General features: G+C 42.4%; 2 protein-coding genes across 2 annotated transcripts; one reads left to right on the top strand and one right to left on the bottom strand.

The window, feature by feature from the left end:
• Positions 1-481: 481 nt before the first annotated feature.
• angptl5 (angiopoietin-like 5) lies at positions 482-7,256 on the bottom strand (the record flags this gene model as incomplete). Its single annotated transcript, XM_080749307.1, has 8 exons — positions 482-804; positions 1,861-2,046; positions 3,180-3,300; positions 3,595-3,698; positions 3,909-4,002; positions 4,500-4,603; positions 5,248-5,419; positions 7,200-7,256. The coding sequence occupies 8 exons, from the start codon at positions 7,254-7,256 to the stop codon at positions 482-484; spliced, it is 1,161 nt and encodes a 386-aa protein (XP_080605433.1).
• A 5,958-nt stretch (positions 7,257-13,214) lies between these two features.
• Positions 13,215-25,760, top strand: LOC308304445 (transcriptional coactivator YAP1-like; the record flags this gene model as incomplete). Its single annotated transcript, XM_080749044.1, has 8 exons — positions 13,215-13,421; positions 14,015-14,217; positions 20,136-20,290; positions 21,582-21,683; positions 21,853-21,959; positions 22,800-22,918; positions 23,062-23,162; positions 25,542-25,760. The coding sequence occupies 8 exons, from the start codon at positions 13,215-13,217 to the stop codon at positions 25,703-25,705; spliced, it is 1,158 nt and encodes a 385-aa protein (XP_080605170.1). The 3' UTR covers positions 25,706-25,760.
• Between the last annotated feature and the right edge of the window lie 126 nt (positions 25,761-25,886).

Raw genomic sequence — 25,886 nt, 5'->3', positions numbered from 1 at the left:
TGTAACATTCTAGCAGTTTACAAGATCAGCTCAGGAGAAAGAACAGACCAACACACTGTCCAACCCTCTTATAGTAATAAAATAAAATGATATAAATAAAAAACACATCATGTCCCTGAGTCCAGACACTTCCCCGTCCAAAGACATCGTCTTCCTGAGTTTAAATATAGTAGTTGTAAGGGACAACTTTTACACTATCACAATAATTACTTAATTAACACATTTTGTTCTCCTCCTCCTCTGCTTTATGTGTGTCTAACGAAAAAAGAAGTAAAGAAGATCAGAACTGTCAAAAGAAAGTGATCAGAGAGACACTGGGAACAAAATGTCAGTTCTCTTTTATTATTATACATATACAGTTTGTGCATAAGATACAGTGCAATTTGTACCATACCACTCTCTTATCTCTCTATTGCTCTCCTCTCCCTCCACCCCCCCCCCCCCCCTCTCTCTCTCTCTCTCTCTGTCTTTCCATTTCTCATCAATTATTGGTGGTAATCCTTCTGATCTTCATAGTCACAGACTTGATGTGGTGGGGAACTCCGTTCCGTGTCCAGGTTTCCCAGAGAAGGTGCTGTGTGTCCTCTCCCCGGCTCTGCTCCGGGTCCTGTGGGGAGCCGTTGAGGTTGGCCAGTCCACACTGGTTGAACCACCAGCCGGTGTGGTTGTGCTGAGCGCTGCAGCTCTCCACCGTGCGGTTGTTGATGGAGCAGAAAGGAACGCAGCCGTCGTTGTCCACGTCTGACGCGCTGAACGGAGCCGTGTCCTGGTTCTGCTCCTGCTCGTAGCCACGGAACGCATCGCCTGCAAGGAAATACAGGCTCTTAAGTATGTACTGTATGGTGTAAGTTCTGGGGAGTATGTTTTGGTCCCTGTGGGGAGAGAGGAAATTGCTTTACAGCTTCACCTATAGCTGATAGCTGCTCAGTTGGCTCTGATGACAGAGCCTCACAGAGGGTAGCTGTTAGAGCAGGGGTTCTCAAAGTTTTTTAGGCTGTGACCCCCGAAATAAACATATACTGTATGAACTGTGACAAGCACTTGGAATTTAAGGTATTACATTTAATGTGACTCAGTTCCACAGATAAATATTGTGAAAATAGCTGTGCGACAATGTTCGCCTCTTGCTTACTTAATATTTGACCAGTGGCCAGTTTGGTATTAAATCTTGAAAGTCCTTAAATTGTCACTGTTTATAAATGTGCAGATACCTTGTATACACTTATGTAGGTTTGTTTGACGTTGAGTGAGACATTCTTTTTTTTTTTTACATTAAGCTAATCATCTGGGGACCCCACAAAATAATTTGGGGACCCCACTTGGGGTCCCGACCCCAAGTTTGAGAACCACTGTGTTAGAGGTTAAGTGTTGTACTCAGGGACCCAGATGGTCTCCCTATCCACTCATCTACGGCCAGGGTTACGGTTGGGATCCTTTAGGATTTTAACGATTCCTTTAATGGTTAATGGTTCCTTAAGGATTCCCTCTAAACGGTCCGATTCCTTAACAGTTCCCTTCAGGGGGGGGTTCCAAATGGACCCTTAGGAGTCAGTAACTCTGAGAGTGTACAAATGAAACCAAATGGACCATTAGGGGTCCATCTGATTCTATTTGTACCCTCTCAGAGTTATGGTGGTCCTTGAAATTAAAACATTTAAGAACAACTACTAGTATTGTAATTGTATAGCAGATACACATGCCAGCTCTGACAGTGTGATAAAAAAACAGTTACGGAAACAGTTCCAAATGTAATGTCAATGTTGGATCTGTTTAACTGACACACTTTGTTCTTTGTGTATGCATGGAAACTCTCCTGTTTCCATGAATGCATGAGACTAGTCTTGGGGTGTATATTTGTACCTGCGCTGCCTGCGTATCTGCCCAGCTGTAAAGTGTAGAACTGTGTGTCGTTGCCCAGGCTGAAGTCATCATATGAAGCGTAGGCCGTTGTGTCGTCCTGTGAGACCAGAGCCACGTGAAGCTGGAAACGAGTCTCCTTCTGGTTCACTATGTGAAAGATCTTCCTCAGGCCCAACCAGTGTTCTCCTGCACACACGCGCACGCACGCACGCACGCACGCACGCACGCACGCACGCACGCACGCACGCACGCACGCACGCACACACACACACACACACACACACACATCCCAACACATGAAACCAGGGACGCGCAGGGAATGTTAGAGAGGCAGGGTCTGAAATTTCTAAAAGGGCCTTTTGGTGAAAACATTGAAAATAGCAGACCCACAACGCGTCGCACTGCGACACGTTGTGAGCTTGGAGGTCGTCTATATTCGGTACTTGATACCACACTACACTAAGCATAAAAAGGCAATAGTTGAGATGTGGCGTACAGCATGGATTTCTACACAGTGAGGGCAATTATTTCAACATACAATGCTGTATTCAAGTTCAGGAGAGTTTGAACAAGGCAATTCTCTTGAATGCTGCCTTCAGGTATGGCATGGAAAGAGGGCATTTTCATTTCTTTCACCATAGTAAAAACTGCAGAGGGCACTTTTTTACAGACGGGTTAAAGTGCAGGGGCTCAAGCCCCCTTTGATGTCTATGTGTGCGCTGCATGAAACACAGCCAGGCACAAACACGTATGCAAACACAAAGTACTGTATGCAATATGCCCAAACCCAAACTCACACAAACACACAAATAATCACATGCATGCAAGTCCACACACATAAATACAACTATATGTGTTTATAGTACATACATAGTACACATAGTACATGTACACAAACTTTCCTGCCCACATGTTTAAACACATGCACCTATTATTACGCGCTACCTGTACAGTACAAAGACACAGGACATTTAACCATTTGTAACGCATTTGGTTACATTTGTACTCTCATATATATTTCCCATCTCTACAGCTCTTTAAAATAAATCAGGTGGGTTGCCAATTTCATCCAATCGGGAGAAAGTACCCATTTATCTGCTTCAAGCTCCAGTTCCAATTTTGTCTGCTCACTTCTTTGTGTCATCACTTCCAATGCCACTTGTTTAGGCTATCTTGTATCCTGTACTCTATGTGAAATTGGTATCCTGACCTGAAAATGCATTTTCTGGGAGACCCTTGTTACAGAACAAACAAACAAGGTGGGTGTGTATCTCCATAGGTGTGTTCCAAGCATGGTAGTTGTAGTGAATTACGTGTACCTGGAAGGTGTCCAAAGCCATCAACGTAGTCTGACCAGGGGCGTTTGAAGTCAGTCAAGCCATCTGTCCTCCTTTGCATCACTGTCCATCCACCACCCATGTAGTCCATCTCACAGAACACCTGCAGTAGGGACCAAATCAGAATGCTTCAGGTTGGGCGATATATCCGGGTGGAATGTCTATGTATAATAATAAGATAAAGTGTCCAGCACCTTAGCTACTAGTATAGTCTTACTTTAAAAAAGAAATACTGTATACTCAATAACAATAGTTCTGTACAAAAATAGGTTTATGGGATAATACTGCCCCAACACTGCCAGAGTTATCCACCTGGAAATATTCTTTGTTGTGGTGATATCATGATGATTTGATCTCTATAGTGGTGGTGGTGGGGTTGAGTGAGTGAGTGTTTTACCTCAAAGGTAAAGTCTGTATTGTCTGGGTGGACAATGTAAATACCACTGGGGATCTTGGGGACCACGGAGATCAGATTGTCCTTGATGTCACTGCAGTCTCGCCCTGAGAACAACATACACGTTTTCATCCATTACCACCCCTGTTTGTTTGCGGGAGTGTGCATGTGCACGCACGCGTGCGTGCGTGCGTGCGTGTGTGCGTGCGTGCGTGCGTGCGTGTGTGCGTGTATGTGTGTGTGTGTGTGTGTGTGTGTGTGTGTGTGTGTGTGTGTGTGTGTGTGTGTGTGTGTGTGTGTTTACAGTAGGAGCGTACCGTGGGATTGCACAGGCTTAATGGAGTACATTTCTGTGTTACTCCTCTGCACCTCTGAGCTGAGAGTTTGCACCTTAGTCATCAGCTCTGTTACCTGGAAATATAAATATAAAACAAATCCCGGGTACGTAAAAAGATACAGATTGCAGTTTTAATTCACACTTATAAACATGCCTTTACAGACTACAGACAGAAGTGAGAGTGACATTTTATGCTTAGTGGACGTAGGTGGTTTTCCTTCCTGTGAAACAAATGTAAGAGCAGTGGTTCTCAACCTTTTCAAGCTGTGACCCCCAAAATAATCATATTTGAACTGTGGTGATCAGCACTTGGAATGTAGATGTGGCATTCAATTTAGTTTGACTCGGTTCCACAGGTGAACATTATTTTGTATTTCTTATAGTACAATATTTGGCCAATGTTTGACCTGTTTTTATAGTATAGTTTTTCTTTTCTTTCTTTTATTTTTTTAAGTATTAAAAAAGGTTTTAAAAGTCCTTAAATTGACACTTTTCTGGGGACCCCCCTCCAAATCATGTCGGGGGTCCCGACCCACAGGTTGAGAAGCACTGACGTAGCGGAGCGCTTCACCTGCGTGGTGAGGAAGTCCAGGGACCGCTGCTGCTCCTCCATCACATCTCTGACCAGCTTCCTGGTGCTCCTCAGGTATGCCAGCAGAGACTGCTGGAGATGGCCTGCAGGGAAATGCGCGTGTGTGCATGTCATTGCACACACCAGTGGTGGGAAAAAGTACGAGTCACATTCCTTCCTTAAGTAAAAGTATAAATACCGGAATTATAGAAGCACTCTGTTCAAGTTAAAAGTATGGTATCAAAATGTACTTAAAGTACCAAAAGTAGAAAGCACTTGCGCAGAATGTCCCATTTCACAATTAAGTTTTCAAATGTATAAAAAACTTTTGAAAATAGCAGATCTACAAGCTCACAATGCGACACATTGTGAGCTTGTAGATCGGCTGTTTTCAAATGGCGGAAATGTATATCGGGCTGAAGTGGTTAAGTGGTTTTGTAATAATAATCAAAATCTAAAAGTAACTATAATAACTAAAGTCATTAATAATAATAATAATTAATTAATAATTGTAGCAGAGTAAAAGTACAATATTTGCCTCTGAGATGTAGTGGAGTAGAAGTAGAAGTCTTTCCAATTGGAAATGTACTTAAATGTACTTTAAAAATTATATATTTTTTCTTACATACTGCACAGTGCACACAACTTCTGGACAGTGCACTCGTGGATAAGAGTATCAGCTGAACGCTTCTTAAACATCATTAATATGAGGATAGCGATAATGCTGAGCATGAAAACGATCATTTACCACAAAGTGAATGTTTCTCATCTCTCAGCAGCTTGGCGGTGACGTCACAGGGGATCGTACATGCTTCCCGAACTTTAACCCCTCCCGGAGGCTTTGGGATTTTCACATGGGCTTCAGTGAAGTCATCGCTGAGTGTCTCTGATTGGTTAAAAGTGGCAGGGCCTCCTTTGTCCTAAAAAAAACGATTGCATGAGAACCACAACCAGCATGAGGCAATGATTAAGTAACCACACAGTGTAATTAAACAAACCATCGTCATCTCTTATTCCACATCTCTTGGTTGTTAGTTTGACATTTCTTTTAAATGCCTTATTTCTGAGATAAGACAATGTAGAGAGACAGGAAACCAAGGGCAGATAGAGGAGAGACATGCGAGACGGAACTCCAATTACTTTTTTGACCCAAAATCCTCTCTTCGGGATAGCGTACTGATAATTCCCACTAATTCACTAATGCCCACTTGTGCTATGTATTACTGCAGGCACGGTAATACAAAAATAAGCAGTAATCAATGCAGGATACTTTGAAAGATGCAGTTGGAGTAAAAGGTTAATTGCAAGTATTTATTGCTTAGAACATGCATTTTATTTTACTAGATCTTTATTTGTGACTTAAAGGTAGGGCAACAAATAAGGGACAACTTCAGATATTTACCAAATAGTCCATATCTAGAAAGCAATATCAGTTTTTCAAAATAATGATATGGAAATGAATAGAAAAGTGTTTTAACTGTTGAAAAAGCAGTTGGAATATGAAGAATCATGACATCATTAGTGGAGAAAGTTGCTGTAAAGTGACTGTACTTGTGATGCGTTTACCAGAGTGGATTTTTCAGAGCACAAAAAGTTATTTATTAGATATTTTCTGAATGGGTTCTGGGCACATGGATCCGCACGCATCCGCCTGGGTGACAGCAGACTGCTGGGCAAGCGTTGGCGCTTTGGTATGGCATCAACTTTGACCCAAAAAATGCACAGACCCGGTTGGTTGTTTACATTGAACAAAATGTGGCCAAAAGAGGCCATATTTTCCCAAATATGGAGATGACTGACGTCTGACATCATACTGTTCTGTTCTCATGTGGTCTACCGGTATACTGTCGTCATAGACCACATGAGACTTATCATCAACAGACAGACAGACAGACATGCCAAATGATATTATCCACATTATTTGAATTTCCCAGCATATCTGTTGCCCTGATTTAAAATAGTTATATTAAAAAGAAAAAATATATTTTCAAGTAAACTGTGATCATCGAAAATTACATTTTCAGGGCAATCCATAACATCCACAACACTAGGTGAAGGAGCACCGGCCCTACTTAGAAATCACAGTAGATAGATAGATAGATACCTTTATTATCCAATAAAGGCAATTCAGTAGTAGAGTTATTAACTATGCTTTCACTGGTACAGCTGGTGTGTTTCTCACACGTCATAACTAATTCTGTGGATTCAGCTATAATATGACCAGTCAGCAACAAACTTTATGTAGGTTTCCATCCTTATGGAGAAAGTGCTCTAATCATCAGGTGACACTCAGCCAGTACAGCTCAGTCACTTTTTCCAGACAGCAGGATGGTGCTATGGGGCTTTTAAGCCGTGACATCATTTTGTAGTCAGACCTCCAAGCAGATTTATTGTCAATATCTGTCCCTCGCTATTTCAACAGATCCGAGACAAAAGTAACGACTAAAGTATAATTCTACCACTTTCCTTTCAACAACAAAGAGAAGAAAAAAATAGTAAATAGTAAAAAGAGTAAAAAGATTCACGGGCGCTGGGGCCTTTTGGCCCCAAAAGTTCTCCTCTGCCTACAAAATGAGGTCAGACTTAACAGCCCCATTCCCAGCTTTTCAATCTCAGCTGATGCAGAATAGAGGACTGAGTGACAAGCTACAAGACTTTAGTAAATAAACATTGCATGCATACTTTGTGTCCTATGGATACCTGTAAGGTGGCGATAGAAGGCAGGTGAAGCAGAAGGAGCAGGCTTATCCACATCATTTTTGCACCGTCTGACTCTCTATCCGTCTGTGTGTCTGTATTGTTTGCAGCTGTGGTCCTTTCCTCAAGGAACGTGTCTGTGAACGTGTTCTGTTCATTTCCTCACCAGCAGGCGCCCCTGACTCCACACAGCTCTCTCTCTCTCTCTCTCTTTCTCTCTCTCTCTCTCTCTCTGAGTGTGTCTGTCTCCTCTATCCAGAAACAAAGTCTCTTACCTTTAATGATTCCCCCTCCCTCTCTTATTCATTCATTAATTTCTTCTTTTCTGCACTCTTCATTTCCTTCCTCTTCCTCACTTTATATCATATGTTATTTGATTGGTCTCCTCCTCCAACCAGTTCTTTTTTTTTCTTTTCTTTTTACTGTTTTCCTGTTTTCTATCTCTCCTTTAAACTAAGCATTGTTGTTTTATTGCTTCACGGCTGTATCCTGCCTCCAGCATGAAAACCAGATGTAAGGGGGAAATGGGACACCCCTTAGTAATGTGTAAATCTCTCTCTCTCTCTCTCTCTCTCTCTCTCTCTCTCTCTCTCTCTCTCTCTCTCTCTCTCTCTCTCTCTCTCTCTTTATCTCAGTAAGCAACATGTCCATGTCACTCAGTGTGTATTAGCTCCCCCCGGCCACCCTCCCTCTGATGCCCCCCCATCCCCCCGCTACCCATGAAACCACTGAGTCAGACATCTGAAAGCGGCTTCTGGGAAAGTCAGGCCAATTACTCGTATTAATTGGACAGTTAAGTGGACAGGAAAAGTGAATGGCAGCAGCAGCAGAAGGGCAGCGCATTCCAGTCCAGGTGGAGCCAGGCTGTGTTGTTGTCATGTTCATTGCTCAATCTTGCTCTGTTTTGCGATGGTGTAGCATGCCAAACAGTAGATCTACAAGCTCACCAGAGTTACCCACCAGAGTTTGTGGTGAGCTTAATAGATCCTCTATTTTTGGCGTGCCACGCCACCGTATGACGAAGTAGTGCCATGGAGAAGCAATGTCTCCATCCTGAGCCCCTCTAGGTTTATGGACAGGGTTGGAGTTTGGAATGTGTGTAAGAGCCTGGTGCCTGAGCCCATGGGATGCTACATCTGTGCAATGTTACGCATGCTCGTAAACTAGCCTATTATTCATTATATGAAATGAATGACAGGTGACATCTGACTTTGACAAGAGGAAACATTTCTTATAGCCACTTGAACCTCAGCATTGGTATTGTTGGGAAATCCTTCGCTGAAAATAGCAGATTCGACAAGCTCACAATGTGCCGCAATGTGTCGGCTATTTTCAGTGAAAACGTCCCCACGATAACAGAAAACAGAAAATACACTAGCATAGAGCCCTGAGGGACTCCCCTCAACCATATGGGGTTAAAGTGCATGGTTAAATGTTCTTCTTATGTGTTCGTAACCCTCGCACTCAAGTCTCATCTGATGGTGCACTTGTATCCACCGGAACAAAACATGTATCATTCAGCCAAAGGGTAATCCCCTTTTGATATTGTGTTTTACTGCGCTGTATTCACCCCTGTTTGACCCCCCACCCTCCACTAGAACACTCAATCCTTGATGAGCCCCCAATATGACTGCCTGGATCTGAATCCATGCAATTCTCTTGCATGGTAGTCTCTCGATTACAGACTTCCGCATTTCAAGTGAAAAGAGCGACCAAACCTTTCCTTAACGATGGCTAGCCAGATTGCTTGCATGGTAAAACCAAACATTCACTGCTCACCCAAAGTATGAATCCCCCTTAGTCAAGGGACTGGGAGATACAGTACTGTATATTAGGGTTCTGGTTCTCTGCTACACAAGTTTCAAGCCAGGAGTTTTTTTTTTTTTTTTTCCCTCCTTGCCCGAGCTTGAGTTTTCTGGTTGTTGTAGCATTCCTCCGATTAACCCAGAGAAATGCATTGAAGTGAACCCTGTTCCGTCCCACCTCCCTGTCCTCCCACACCCACAACCACACCCACACATGCACTTACAGACCGAATGCCCCATCTCGGCATCAACCTCAGTGGCTTGGCTCGCTAATCACGTGCCGTCTCAGGCGACCTTGATCCACGTGAAACACCACCGAGCGACCTAAAACGAGCGAGTCGTCGTGTCGAGCGTTGCGACGGTCGCTTGAGCCGGCTCAGCGCCGTTAATTCGAGTTGTAAACCAGGGGGCCAGAATGGTAAATATCGTGGTGGGGACTGCTTTTGCGACCACTTAAAGGGATTAGTGGGTTGGCCTGCTGCATGCAAGGCATGGTGGCTCCTATGTCTGGCAGAAGCCCTTGCCGGATGATTTCACCCACGTGCTAGCTATTTCAGGTGCAGCAAAGTTACATCCGCAAAATCAAGGCGTACCGGTATGTATGTCCTCAGTCATGATGCAACAAGCATGTCATGTCACCCAGCAATCCATGGGCACAAGTAGCAGCGTGTCCGCCACACCAATTGGAACCCCTGGAAGACGAGAGGATGCAGCTCAAGGGGTTTATCCTCCAATCACATTTCCAATAAAATACATGGCTGCTGCCAATCATAGCACAGACAGCCCTCCTGCCTGGGCATCGCAAGTTGTCGAAAACCCCTTCGGACAACCAGTCTGCAGGCATGTCCCAGGCTGGACTACTAGAGGAAACAGTTCCCAGTCCACTCCCGCATTGTTGCCCAGTGTCACTGTCAACACACACACACACACACACACACACACACACACACACACACACACACACACACACACACACACACACACACACACACACACACACACACACACACACACATTGATAGAGAGGCGTCTGGGAATCAGAGGGTTCCAAGTTCACCTCCCAGTCTGCTAATTTCACATACCGTACATACAAACTTTACTGTGATACAATATACTCCCTCTGTCACACAATAGCAGTATTACTTTCATATCTCAATTCTGTGCATATAAAAGATTTGAGCTGCATATTTAAAAAGAGAGCAGAGATTAACCTTATTTTAAGATGTTAAAGTGTGATAGTGCCATCTATTGTCTTCTGTAATGTATTACATACATACGGAATGAACCTTTCTGTACTTTTGTCATGGCCTTGTCATCGGTAGACAGTATCTCTCTATAGTCATGTTATCAACATGGATCTGTCCAATTTTCCATATTCCATCCTGATTGGCTAAGATTGGCTTCCAAAGTTTGCAGGATTGGTCCATTTTGAACAAAATGCCTCAAATCATGAACGCAGCGTGCAATTTTGCACATACATTTCCACTGGGTCGAGGAACAAATGCCACCCTTTTCACATTGGCTTGTTATGGCAACACCCGCAGGTTGACTTTAGCAAAACAATTTTTTGGAACAAAATGCCACAAATCATGAAAAGAAGACATGGCACCGTTTTCACATTGGCCTATTATAGCGCCACCAGGAGGCCACAATAACCTACCAGACCTGGCGGAGACCTCTGCTCGTAAGAGCACTGCTTCTACATCAATCTCTAATGTTATTGCTGAACCTTCTAGCTTTCTACAACTCACCCACAGCTTAAAAGCCACATTTCACCAAAACTCTGAGACCAGACGAGACAGCTATCCGTTTGCTGATATAGACCCCTCGGCAGTACACAAACTGCACTGTGTATCATGAAACAGCTTATTATACACATAACAACACGGTACATACTAATACAGTATATTGCAACTATGTACTGTATAACTTATTCATAGATCTCAGCCATCATAATGAGCTCCTATGCCAGAGGTTTGCATTTCAGAATACACTGAAACTGCCTTAGTTATACCGCTACTTCATATCTTGAACTGATTGAACTGCTGTTGTTGTTTTTGTATTTGGCCACAGAATATGGCATTTCTCTGGTATTTTAATTTGGTATTAAAGGTTTAGTATTAAAGTCGGCAAAGCCGATATAATATTTTGTGGTGTCTCAACTGTCTGGCTTGAAAACACACACACACACACACACACACACACACACACACACACACACACACACACACACACACACACACACACACACACACACACACACACTCCTTTTCTTGTTTTGAACCTGCAATTTGTGGTACAGAAAATAATTTGCCGTCCATTCTTCCACATCTGTAAACGTGTGATGTGACAACATCATCCAAGTAAGCAAGAACTCAATAGCTTCAAAATAACAAAGTAGGCTGTATTCACAACTATGCATCCTATCAAATAGTGTCAATGTGACAAGCAATGGTGTAAAGTAAAGTAACTAAGTACATTTATGCAAGTACTGTATAGGCCTACTTGAGTACAAGTTTGAGGTAGGCTACTTTTACTTTACTGGAGTATTTCCAATTTTCAATAATTTACTTATGCAAATATTATACTTTTACTCCAACAATTATTTACTTTATAGATTTTGATTATCATTACAAAACAAATATTAACCACTTCAGCTCTATACATTGTGAGCTTGTAGATCTGCTATTAAAACAAATTAAAAAAGAAAATAAATACATTATATTATAACTTGTGAAATGGGACATTCACATTCTGCATAATACTACTTTGTACTTTTGGTACTTTAAGTATATTTTGATACCAATACTTTTGTACTTTAAGTTTTACTCAAGTCAATTTTGATTACCTGACTTTTACTTGTGATTTCTATGTATTGGTATTTTTGGTTGACTTGCTTAAGTAAAACATTTGAGTGCTTTTCCTTTTCCCACCACTGGACACAGGCTATTGGTGGTGTGGTGTTTATGGACCGTGGTCATCCAGTGTACTTCTGTCCTGTCTGTGTTTGAAGTTTATGGGCCTTCGCCGTGCTGCAGGGCTGACCCACAGCCCTTGGAATCCGTGTGCGTGTTTTCCACTAGAGGGCGCGGTTGTGTGGTCGGGTTGGGATGAACAGATAGGCTCAGACTGAACTGGGGCTGGCCTCATCAGGGGCGGATGTTTTCTCAGTGCAACTTCCCCGGACCCCAACCCCCTCCAAAAAAAAAGAGAGATGAAAAAAAGAAAAGAAAAAGCCTCCAGCCTCCTAAAATTAATTTGTCATTGCAGTCTTCGGCTCGTACACCAACTAACACATCTAATTTCCCCCCTCTTATTATCATAGTGCTATTTTACCCTCCAGGACTGCTGATGTTAGCAAATTAAGTGAAAAGCAACAGCAGAGAAGAATAAAAAAGGACAGTATGTCGCCAAACAAGGCATAGGCTAGGCATTCAATGGCAAATGTGAAATATGTTGTGGGCAAACTATATGTCGAAGAACTGGTTTGAATTCATTTTAATCTACGTTGTTTGGTGGATAATTATAATATATAAATCAGTCCGACTCCTTGTCCTTGTGGGAAATATTTCTGCTGGAACTGCGGCGGCTTTAAACCCCACAGCCCCGCCCCTCAGCACTATCACATGAATCTGGACTAACAGTTGATGTGAAAAAAAAAGTTTGGAGGTTTTGCTGGAAAACACTTTTTTCGCATGGCTGTTGTTTTGTTTCTTACTTCTATGTAGTCGTCTTCGAATACTTAAGTTTGCACAGGGAATCACTGTCGCGACTGAGAACTCACCGACTGTGATTTCACCAAGTTATCTGCAGGAATAGAAAGGAGAAAAAAACGGTCTGCCTACTTGAAGGTATGTGGGAGGATTGTAACGTGTTGTAAAGCCTTGCGATTGCTTTAGGAAAGGATCCTAACGTTTAGCAGGCAGTCTTTCGACTCTTTATAGTCTTTATAAGTCGATGGTTACGTCTATTTTTGACATTGGTAGACTTTGTTAGAAGTTACTCCACCTTGAAATGGATATCTAGGCAAGAGCGCACCAAACTGCTCTGGAGAAAATTGTCAACAAATTTCAAGTTTCATCTCCTGCTACGGGCGATACGCTTCTTCTTCCTAACGACCTCGCTGCATTTTTTTCCTCTGTTTATTCAGTGATTTGCTTCATTTTTCTTTCTTTTTTGGCAGAATTGTTTTTACACAAAGTTGGGACGCAACATGGACGCGCATCATGGCGCGCCTCAGGCTGGGCAGCAGGTCGTGCACGTCCGCGGCGACTCTCAGACGGATCTGGAGGCTCTCTTCAATGCAGTGATGAACCCCAACAAGACCACAAGACTGCCGACCTCCCTGCCAATGCGCATGAGGAAGCTTCCTGACTCCTTCTTCAGACAGCCAGATCCCCGTGGCGGCCACTCCAGACAAGTATGGAGGCCCTCAGGCTCAGCTATAATAAACAACTACAAACAACATTAAGTGGGCTGGCAAATAAACAGAATTAAAATACTTTAAATGGACTCAATAAAATGGTTTTGATGCCTGTATGATTGCCAGTGTGTTTTTATGATCTTTGGTAATGTTGGACCTTACAATATGCTTATTGCTTTGCAATATGCTGATAATCTGGGAATTGGGAGTGGTATACTTGATAATTACCTTACAATATGCTTATTGCTTGCAATATGCTGACAATCTGGGAATTGGGAGTGGTATACTTGATAATTACCTAAAATACAAATAGAAATTATAATTCTATAATCCATGGAAAAGGTGGCCTGCCCTGAGATAAAAAAAATAAACAACACTGATCTCTGGAAATTACATTTTACAGCAGCCAATAAGGTGCAGACATAACTATGTTGTGAGCACTAGCAGAATATAAATACATGATAGACTAAATCCAAAACCTCAAGTAAACATTTAGATTTAGCCTTTCCTTTTTATTCATCCTTTCTTCCTTATAGTTTTGTTGACCATTATTTACAGTCACGTTTCAAACTGCTCTCGTTTCTCTCCAGGCCAGTTCAGATGGAGGGGTGTGTGGCTCTCTCACTCCCCACCACGTCCGCGCCCACTCCTCCCCTGCCTCCCTGCCTGTCAACTCCCTCTCGGCTACAGCAGCGACAGGTGTAGCAGCCACACCAATCATCCCAGATGATGTGCCACTACCCCCTGGTTGGGAGATGGCCAAGACGGCTACCGGCCAACGATACTTCCTCAAGTAGGGCCACGTTTTCTGTTTCCACTGCCTTGCTGGTTGCATCAGGGGGTTCTCACTCTTTCACCTACCATCACCTACCATCACTATCTGCCGCCCTCCCAACAAAAACTAACTGTGTTACTACACAGACAGGCTGTTCTTCTTGACAAAATACATTCTTAAGTGCAATACATGCTCATTCCGACATATTATCTCTTAATGGAAAGGAGGTGAGATAACTATATTTTTGGAAGGAGCACGTATTGACCTTTAGTCGATAGGAATTTGTCGACTAATCGGGTTGTTGATTTTAATCAACAAATCTGCGAAATAGTTTTTGCTGCATACACTCACACAGAGACCAGCCTTTTCAGGTTGTTGAAGTTCACAACAGAACATTCAAACATTGATTTGACAATAGCTACTGTACTGGCCATTGAAAGTTATAGACTGGCAGAATGACAGATTAACTAAGAAAATCTAGGTCGATTAAGACTAAACTGACAACAAGAAGAGACAGCCCTACCCTAGGATTAACACAAGAGATAATTTAACTGTACTGGAACATTTCCCCCAGCGAAGTTCTAACGTTATATAAAGGAGACAGGGCTGTCCATACTCCTTGGAAGAATGGCATGATGGTACGAATGTGTCTGTCCAGTAACGGTGAGATCCAGATATTGTCTAGAGCAGAGGTCTTCAACAGGGGGTCCGGGACCCCTAGGGGGTCGTCAGAGTTACTACAGGGGGTCCGCCAAATCTTTGTGTGATCACGTTTGATCACTTGAACCCTAGCATCCCTATTCTTAGTGGAACATTAGCCAAAAAATAGCTGATCTACAAGCTCACAACGCCTCGCAGTGCGAGGCGTTGTGAGCTTGTAGATCGGCTATTTTTTGGCACAGAGGTTTGGTGTAGAGGGAAAAGAAGAGCAGACTGTAGTAGTAGGTATTGACAGTTCAAGTGGTTAAATCTATGAAAATACACATTAATCCAACCTACACAGATGATAGTGCTGTCGAGTCTAAACAGTATAAGAAATAATCCATGTACATTTTTATCTGCAACACAATTTTATACGATATGTAGTGGGGGTCCCTGCTTCATCTCTCTCAGAGCTAAGGGGTCCTTGGCCTGAAAACGTTGAAGACCCCTGGTCTAGAGAGTGTCTCTCAGCAAACACTGAACTCCTACATGCTCACTGATTGTAAATTATCACTCTGAATCATTTTTTTGGCCACCCAGGCAGGTACATTACTTGGCATGTCCGCCCTGAGACTGGGAGGTTGGGGTTCGATCCCTGGCCGAGTCATACCAAAGACTCTGCTAAATGGGACCCAGTGCCTCCCTGCTTGGCACTCAGCATCAAGGCTTACTACATACAAGGCATATGACTTCGTAGCCATGTGTCTGTTCACCCCAAAACCACAATCACATAAAAAAGAAATAGAAATCTAGAAAATTTAAAAAAGTATATTGATAAAGAAAAAGAGGTCTAGGCGATGATCAATATGAGGACCTGTCTAATTGCTGTGGTGGTGTAGTTTAAAGAATCAAAACAGTTGAGTTGCTTTGCATTGATTGTAATAATAATTGTAATAATAGTAAACTTTCTTTTTTATTGCATTTTTCAGTTTTCAGCAGACTGTGTAGAGCATCAGATAAAGAGCTGCACATTTTCTAACATGACTCCAGAGAGCAGAGAAACAGGGTTCACAGCGTTGTATATTTGACAGTAAATCTTGATTTAGTTTTAGTCATAGTCTTTTGCATACAATTTCATTTCGTTTTAGTCACATGTTAGTCATCTGAAATCTTTTAGTTTTTTCTAGTTTTAGTCCACTAAATATCATAAGATTTCAGTCGACTAAATCTACAGTTTAATTTGGTCGACAAAAATGTATTTTGGCGGGCCTTGATGGTGTCGTAATGCCTGATTTTACACTTGGTTGCATGCTGAAAATAGCCGATCTGCTATTTTCATAGCGCAATGAAACATAAAATGTATTTTAGTTCTACTGGATCTCTTCTCCACTAGTCCCTCCCTAACATTTTAGTCTCCTTTTTATTTGTTTCTTAGTTTTAGCCATCATATTTTAGTTTAACATTTTTACATTTACATTTTTCGGCATAGCTTTAGAAAACGAAAGTAACACTCTGTGATTGTACCATACAAGCCGGAGCCAGGGCCCTATCTAAGCCCTTGCACACAGACAGTAAAGGCACAAGCTGGTTTGGAAAGCAGGATGCCTCTACATGAGACTGTGACCTAACAGCTTCTGTTCCAGTCAATGACAAGTTTACTGTTGCATAAGCTGAGAGTTGCGTCTTTGTTTGTGTTTATGTGTGTGTGTGTGTGTGTATGTGTGCGTGTGCGTGCGCTCACACGTCTCTGGTAATACAGGTAAAGCAGGTCCAGACAAAACGTGCCCGCACAGAAATGTCAAACCAGTTTCATTGGTTTAGCAGATATAACTATGTTGTTCTATAGCAGGTATTTTAATTTGTTGAGTATTTTTGTATATACTTTTTGTTACTGTGTACTTTTGGAACTCATTTTATTCAGTATTATACTGAATAAAGTGTGTGTGTGTGTGTGTGTGTGTGTGTGTGTGTGTGTGTGTGTGTGTGTGTGTGTGTGTGTGTGTGTGTGTGTGTGTGTGTGTGTGTGTGTGTGTGTGTGTGTGTGCGCGCGCGTGCGTGCGTTAGGGATGTAAACGAATATTTGATTATTAGAATATTCGTTGATGAGATCAAAATTGATTTTCAAAATGTAATAATCGATAATCGATAGGGGGATAATATAAGTTGTATAAGTGTTGATTTTACTGAAGGACCTTATAGGAGTTATTGTTCTGCAACATTTATGTTTGATAGCAGAATAAATAAAAAAAATCCCACTTGAAAATCATTTTTATGGTTTCTGGGGAAACCATAATAATGATTAATCCATTATTTGTTAATAATGCAATTATGGTAATCGATTTTTATTTTGGACACCTTGTGTGTGTGTGTGTGTGTGTGTGTGTGTGTGTGTGTGTGTGTGTGTGTGTGTGTGTGTGTGTGTGTGTGTGAGTGAGAAAGAGAGAGCTTTTGTACCTTTGTACTTCTGAACCACACTTCTTTTTGTTACTGGTCCTCACTGTTCAAGGTGGTATTCTTTCGAGTTAGAGCTCAGGTAAGGTTGGGGTAAAGCATCATTCCCACCGGGCACGATAAAGATAACTATAACAACTGCCATCCTGCCGACAACAGGACCCTACTATCTACTTCAGTTGAGAACCATTTTTAAAACGATATTCTTTTTATCTTCATCCACTGGGAATGATGCTTAATTAAGAGTTGAATGTTATTCAGGGCCGGATCTCCCCATAGGCAAGGGGGGGCATTGCCCCCCTAAATGCCCTGTCTGCCCCACCAAACAAGATGGCATGAAAAAATAAAAATAAATATATATATATATTTTTTTTTTTATATATTATGCTACAGCTGTCGCACCACCAAAACCAACAACATTTCATTATATATACATTTTAAAAACTCTGATCGCCAATGCCATCTCTCTCCCTCTCTGCACCTCGGCTCTGGAAATAAGTAAAACAAATAATAATGTTCCAGCCAGGCCAGCAGCTCCGCCCCCGATATGCGTTGAATGCGTAGGAGGGAACAGCAGTCAGTCTCGTCTCGACAGACAAGTACACACACCACTTCTGGTTGCCAACTAACTTCAGTTTTGTCCAGCGCATTAAGGAACTAATCGAGAGAAGGAACAGTTTGTTTTTTAGTTGTGCTTGCAGCTTGTTTCACTTTAACTTCTGTTCTCTTTCTCTGGCTCTTTCGGTCAATATGCGTCGATTTCTGGTTTCTAAACCTCGCGACGCGAGTAGCACTGCTGCTACGGCTCCAGTCAGTCCAGAGAGGCAGGCTCCGAGCCGTCGTCGACTCGGGGTACAGCTGCTCCTCAACCCGACCCAAACCCTAACCCCCAATTGAGTTCCACAAGCACGGCAACAAGCTGAAAGCGTCGCCGTTCGCAACGCAGCAGCGGCCGCCGATTATCGATAACAGCACACAGGGAGCAGGAGGTGCTGCTCCTCGACCCGACCCAAACCCTAACCCCCAATTGAGTTCCACAAGCACGGCAACACAAGCTGAAAGCGTCGCCGTTCGCAACGCACTCAGCAGCGGCCGCCGATAGCAGCACGCAGCCGCAGGGAGGTAGACCTGCTGCTCCTCGACCCGATCCATTGAGTTCCACAACCACCGCAACACAGCCTGAAAGCTTCGCCGTACACGACGCAGCAGTGGCCGCTGCTAACAGCACTGGCTTAAGCACAACAGCACCATCACAGCCCGCTAATCTTGTGTTTCCAAAACGTCATTTTGGCAAGACAGCACGCGCATTCAGCCCGGTCTGGTACCGTGGAAGACCATGGCTGGAATATCCAGTGAAGCTAGATGCGTGCTTTTGTTTTCCTTGTCGCAAATTTGGAGGAAATAATGTCATTGTCTGTCTAGTGTCATATCAGTCAGTCTGTCTGTCTGTCTGTCTGTCTGTCTGTCTGTCTGTCTGTCTGTCTGTCTATCTAGTGCAGGGGTTCCCAAACTTTTTTGTCTCAGGGCACCCCATAAATATTTTTTTAATCCGAGGCACCCCTACATTATAATTTTCACTCCCAGCACCTTATATTTATAACATATCGTTGTTGTTGGGTAGAAACCTTGTATGTCCAAAACCGTTCGTTTTGTATTTATCATCTATTTATTTATCTATAAAATGTACTAAACTAGTGAAAACAGCAGATCTACAAGCACACAACGCCTCGCATTGTGTGCTTGTAGATCGGCTGTTTTCACTAGTTTTGTGCTACAGTCTTGTATGATGAAGCAGGGCTTTGCTTTAGCAAAAGACGTACACATTTGAAACTTGGAGATACAAGGTTTCTGCCCGTCAGTGACGATATTTTAGGGATTATGTTGCGAGGAAAACGTTGAGATAACAGCCATTTTGGTTAGAACTGACTGAAAATAACGTTGTACTTCAAGTTTAAAATGATACTAAATATTTTTTCAAGTGTCAGAATAAATTCCAAATATTATCAAATGATCTCGCGGCACCCCTGGACTGCCGTCGCGGCACCCCGGGGTGCCCCGTCACCCACTTTGAAAACCCCTGATCTAGTGTCATATCAGTGTATCAATCTATCCAGACCAGTATCATATTTATCATCCATCTAGTGTCATATCAGTGTATCAATCTATCCAGTATCATATTTATCATCCATCTAGTGTCATATCAGTGTATCAATCCATCCATCCAGTATCATATCTATCATCTATCAAGTGTCATATCAGTGTATCAATCTATATCTATATCAGTTAATAGTATCATTTGCATTCATCTTTGTCAATCACATCAGTTTATATAGCTATCACACCAGTAACATGTCTGTCTTTTGTTTATCACATTATTTATCATTTCCTTAACCTTTTGTTGTTGTTTTTTGTGTTTTTTGTGTTTTTTTTTTTTTTACTTTTTTGTGTATTTTATTTCTTAAGTTCTGTGACTTGTACTGTACACAGCATGGTGTGTCATTGGTATAAGTGTGCCAAAATGCATAGGTTTTTATGCATTTCTGGCGTTATGACCCCCTAAAAAGGTTGCCCCCCTGGCATTTCCTCTCGCCCCACCTACTACTAGAGCTTACATCCGGCCCTGTTAGGTATTATTGTTATGATTAATGTTATGTTGAAATCAGTGGTTCCATGATTCCATCAAGTTCCTAATTGTGTGTGTGTGTGTGTGTGTGTGTGTGTGTGTGTGTGTGTGTGTGTGTGTGTGTGTGTGTGTGTGTGTGTGTGTGTGTGTGTGTGTGTGTGTGTGTGTGTGTGTGCGCGCGTGTGCGTGTGCGTGTGTGTGTGTGTGTGTGTGTGTTTAGTCACGTGGATCAGACAACAACTTGGCATGACCCGCGTCTTTCCCAGCTTCAGTCAGTGGCTGTACAGCTTCCTGTGTCTGTTGCTCCGGTTTATACTCCATCTCTAAACAACTCCACATCCACTCCACAGACACAAAGCACCAGCCCAGAAACAGGTACCCTTCTTTTCACCTCTACCATCCAACACCTATCTATCAGTTTGCATTTAGAAAAATAGGAGAGTAGGAATTTCTCTTTTGTATTTGTTTGTATTTACTTTTCGACCAACAGTAGGGAGCCAGTGGCCTTGGTCAATACACTATCTCTGGGCAGTGGGTACAAACATGCCAATCCACAAACACGTCCATTGATATATTGGCGTATACTGTAATTCATTACAAATTGAAAGATTCAGTTGACCGGTCTGTTTTAAACTGCAGGTTCTAGGCTTCATTTTGATATTTAGGTTGTGGGGGTTTGAAATAAATATCCAGTTGCTACAACAGGCTGTTGTCTGACGCCGGAGAAGAAGGAACATATTTTATTAAGGCGACAATGCTGATGATTATCTGACGCCACCTCCTCTTCGATGTGAGAGATTTCCAGAGTGACAGGCGGTCCACTCTCAGCCAGCCCACTGGTGGACTTGGTTGGAGCGACTACAGAATTTAGCCATCACTTTAATGTGTAGTAAATTTAATGGCTGATTTGAAATCAACAGAATGGCCATTTTAATCTTCTTGCAACCCACAATGATATGAGTCAATTTGAAGAAACTTAAGGACTGACATGGCTCTGGTCCTTCTAACACTGTGGACCAGAGCTAGGACTAACACACAGACGTCAATCATGGCTTCCCCCCAAATAATAACGAGCAAATTCAGGTATATTAAATAACTGTTCCATCTTTTCCAGCCTATTCAGATTCTACTATATTCCAAGTGAATGGTAAACTTTCTGCATTGTTGTTGCACGGTTGTGGATGATATCTGTGTAAATGACAAAATTAATGACCAGATGCCTAGTTACACATTTTATTGGAGGTGCCTTGCTTAGTGGCGATCCAAAATCATTCCTGCAATCTGCCTGTTAGATTATGAGATTTCTTATATGCAATTCTGACATTTTGGCCAGAAGGTGGTGCCAGAAGACATGTTGTGGGAGGGTCACCAAAATTAGAAGACACACAGCAAATATAGCCTGGCTTAGCAAGACATATCACTCCCTTGTATTAACAATGGCAGATAACGTTTAGCTGCGCTAGACTACAGCAAATACCATGGCATTCTACGAGTAGTTCTTCCTTTTTTTCTTTTGATTCTGCATATTGTTTTGGAACAAAGTGCTGCTGGACAAACCAACATTGCCATCCTTGGAGCCCTGGCAGCTAAAAAAAAGATTTCATAATAATCATAATAATAATGTAGATGTTAATAATCATAATAGTGTTGTGACTGTACTGTCCAGGTCCATTGCCTGAAGGCTGGGAGCAGGCTGTGACTCCAGAGGGAGAGGTCTACTACATTAACCATTTAACCAAAACTACTTCATGGCTTGACCCTCGCCTAGGTAACGAATGCAATACATTCCTGTTTGCTGTATTGTTTGAAATTCATGGACATGAATGTTAGTTCCTATATCTACCAGCAGATACCACTGTTTGGCATGGTAACAAATCAAATTAGGCCTATGTTTTCAACATGTATTTGTGTTGTATGAATATTGTACTGTACTCCAGCCCAGAAGGTCAACCCTGGCCTTGTTGGCATCACAACACAGCAAAGACAAGACAAGGAAAGGCTCAGATGCAAACACCAAGGCCTCCCTCAGCCAATCACAGCACAGGTCAGAGGTCAAACATAACCATATCCAGGTTTATGTACAATATAAAGATACTGAACTAAGAGTTTAGTATCTTTATAATGTATCTCTATAAGGCTACACACTCTATGAACTCTCTTTGTTTACATCAATCTCTCTTTGTTTACATCAACCCACGTGTTTTGACATCCCTCAGAGAGGGATCACTGTAGGTTTGTACTGCCTAACCCCGTCAGCCAATCTTTCTTCAAAGCTGTCCATGGTACATTGCCAGGAGATTGCAAGTCACAAGCACCTTGAAAGGAATTTTGTTTCTTTCTCTCTACAGTGATGTAAATTTGTTCTTATGACCCTGCTGAACTTTGTTTCTGAAAGTATTATGCTTCAGCCAGCGTGACAGAGGTCTTCAAATGCATCCTATTCGATATAAATTCATTTTTAATCCATATTGCAGGTCCAGAACTATGTTCTCATGGGTTCCAAAATTCCGGTGCCTGTATATTTGGGTGAACATTTACATTTATGTATAATAGATAGATAGATAGATAGATAGATAGATACCTTTATTATCCCAAGGGGGAAAATTTGTTGCCCAGAGGCAGCACAGCAGTATAAGGTTATTTACAAAGTTACAGAGAAGTATGAAAAAAGATAAAAAGAAAAAACAAGAACAGAGTACAGAGTACAGTAAGTACAGTAAGAGCAAGGTACAACAGGAAAGGGAACATAATAGCCCGTTATTGAAGTATCCTTGAATACAAATGCATTTCCAGCTTGGTATGCCAATGTACAAACAGGTGTGTATGCAGTAAATGTATCCGTTTGTAACTCTTTTAAATTAATACTGAGGATTTTACTGTGTAGGATACCGGAGGAAGGAACCAGCTGCCTAGTGGAATGGACCATGACAGGAACGCACAGAATCTCCTACCCCCTCTGGATGTCAGGATCAGAACATCCAAGCATGAGACTGCGCTCAATGGGTGAGTTTGCATTGATAAATCAGTTGTATATTGACTATATTCTATTCCAATTAATTACTTTTCTTCAACCTTCTGGTACTTTCTGTTACCTTCTGGCACAGCTGTAAGGAACAATTGGGTTGTGTGTGCCAATTCTCTTGCAGGGCCCACTCTCGGAATGAGAGCACTGACAGTGGCCTGAGTGTTAGCAGCTTACCCCGTGCTTCAGACCACATGCTGAACACTGCAGAACATATGGACACTGGTAATGGACACATGCAAGTATAAGTAACCCATAAAAGCAACGGCAGAAAGACACCCATTCTGAAACTCTGAAATGGTTGTTGAAATGTACCCAGTCTGGACTATTCCTATGGTCCTGGATTGATGAAATTCATCCAGGATAGACCATGGTTCATAGATTTGATTGTTTAATAGATATTAAAGTAATGATATTAGCCACAGGGCTCATAATACGGTGCAGCATCCCTGACTGCATGCTGTTGTTGTTGTTTTTAGCTGGGTGAAAGCCACCCAGCTCTAGGGATCGGTCCTTAATTATTCGTAAGTGACGTCATCAGTAATCGCTCGGAAATGCACACACCACTCCTCGGGTTTACGGAGCTAGGCTCACTTCACGTGTTTGTTTCTATTGGATGGTGCACTCACGCTGCAAAGGAAAACAAGCCCTTTCGCTCTATTAGTCCCTCTCATTTGCTCTGTGCCCCCACCTCTCATTGGTTTATTCAATGCTGGCGGCGGAGTATGTGAGAGAGAGACGGAGAAAGAGAGAGAGAGAGATTTCTTTTTTAATTTTTCAGCGTGTTACTTTACACCACGGAAAACAGCTCTTCGCTCGCGCAACTTTTGACCGTGTGTGTGTGTGTGCGCGCGTGTGTGTGTGTGTGTGTGAGAGTGAGTTAATGCCTAGGAGACAGAGAGAGACAGTATACAGTAGCCAAGTAGCGTCTAATATTGAATTAATAACTTTACAGCATTGTTTCCCAAGCACTGGGTCTCGACCCACAGGTGGGTCGCGATTATAGCATTACCAGTAAGACTCCCTAATCGGGAGATAAGCGACCGTTGGTCGCTTATCTCCTGTCACACTGCTGACATCAGTATGACATCACACCGTACACAAATGACCCTTATATAAGACCGGCATTATCTACCGACAGATTAGTAACAAGATGTCAAAATCATTGAAGGTTTACCCTACTAACCAACTGTTTACCATAGCAACCATGTTTTTTACCTTAGCAACCAACTGTTTACCCTAGCAACCAACTTTTTACCACAGCAACCATGTTTTTTTTACCCTAGCAACCACCTGTTTACCCTAGCAACCAATTGTTTACCATAGCAACCATGTTTTCTTACCCTAGCAACCAACTGTTTACCCTAGCAACCAACTGTTTACCATAGCAACCATGTTTTTTACAGGGCCTGGGATTGATGACATCAGAAATCTCCATATATGGGCATGAAAGGGATTTTGTTTCTGGAAATATGTCTGTGGGGTGCCACATTTGGAATAAAACACTTACATCACACATCTGGATATCCATACAGCCCATCTAGTTTGCCTGTGTCCATTTATGCCCATATATCTGATGACATTGGGACAATGATCTCCATATATGGGCATAAAACTTATGTTAATTAGTAAAGCCTGGGGATCTCCATATATGGGCATGAGGGGTACCCTAAAAGGGCATCATCTGGGAATAGCAAATATAGTTATCCTAGAAAGTGAAAATCTTACATCAAAGGCCATAACTACCTACCTACCACCATACTGCATTCCTCATTAAACTACCTACCAGTAAGATGCCTAAGGGAGAAAAGCAAAGGGCGAGGTTGCACCATTTCTTGGTCTTCTGGCCAGTGATGTATATCGGACCATTTAACCATATATGGAGACATCTGGTACCCAAAGATATTCACAGATATGGGCTTAATATTGATGACATAAGGGATCTCCATATATGGGCGTAAAAGGGATTTGGTTCCCCTGGCATCACAGGGATCTCCATATATGGGCATAAAATGGATTTGGTTACCCTGGCAACACGGGGATCTCCATATCTCCATATATGGGCATAAAAGGGATTTGGTTCCCCTGGCATCACAGGGATGTCAGTGGCTGGTTCTACAGAGGGGATCTCCATTTATGGGCATAAAAGGGAATGTATGTATGATGATGTCAGATATCATAGACGTCATAGGACTTTCACATAACGAATAACTGAGTAAGCATGTAAACCCGTAAAATCTATATTTGGGCATGGCTGATTTATGACCTCATCATGATGACACGAGCAAACACAGCTGAATTGTATAAATGATCAGTGCAGAAACCAACAGAAGTATTTGACCAAGACTCTTCGATTTAAACATCAACAAAGGTGTGACGTTTGTTGATGGTCACGTGTGACGTGTGACGGACGGACGGACGGACGGCCGGTGGAGGTTTTCATAGTAAACTGCTCCCTGACGGTCGCAATAAATTGATGGATTGAATAATTTATTAGACAGAAATGCAAAACATTCAAGTACATTGGTGTAGCCAATTTGGTGTTTAATTGAGGAAAACCCCCATGCATGCATGGAAAAATGACTTGTTCTCTGATTGGTTTAGGTGACTCTGGAGAGGTGGAGTCCATGTCTGTACTGCCCATGTCTGAGGGGGAGGAGCTAATGCCCTGCATCCCAGAAGCCTTGAGCTCAGACCTCTTGATGGACATGGAGACTGTACTCTCTGGATCACACATGGACAAGGACAGCCTTCTCACCTGGCTATAGAAAGACACACACACACCACAGAAACACACACACCAACCTTACCTACCTACCGTGATTTGATGAGGTGAGGCCTTTTGTAATGCCTTTGAGATTTCTCCAAATCAGCGCTTTGAAAATGGTACAGAACACTATACACAACTTGTTTGTGTGATGGAAGTATTAATACTCCGACCCTTAAGGA

This window comes from Nannobrachium achirus (assembly GCF_963921795.1).
Source record: "Nannobrachium achirus genome assembly, chromosome: 19".
NCBI lineage: Eukaryota > Metazoa > Chordata > Actinopteri > Myctophiformes > Myctophidae > Nannobrachium > Nannobrachium achirus.
The sequence above is the reverse complement of the archived record's forward strand: the minus strand, read 5'-3'. Positions and strand labels throughout refer to the sequence as shown.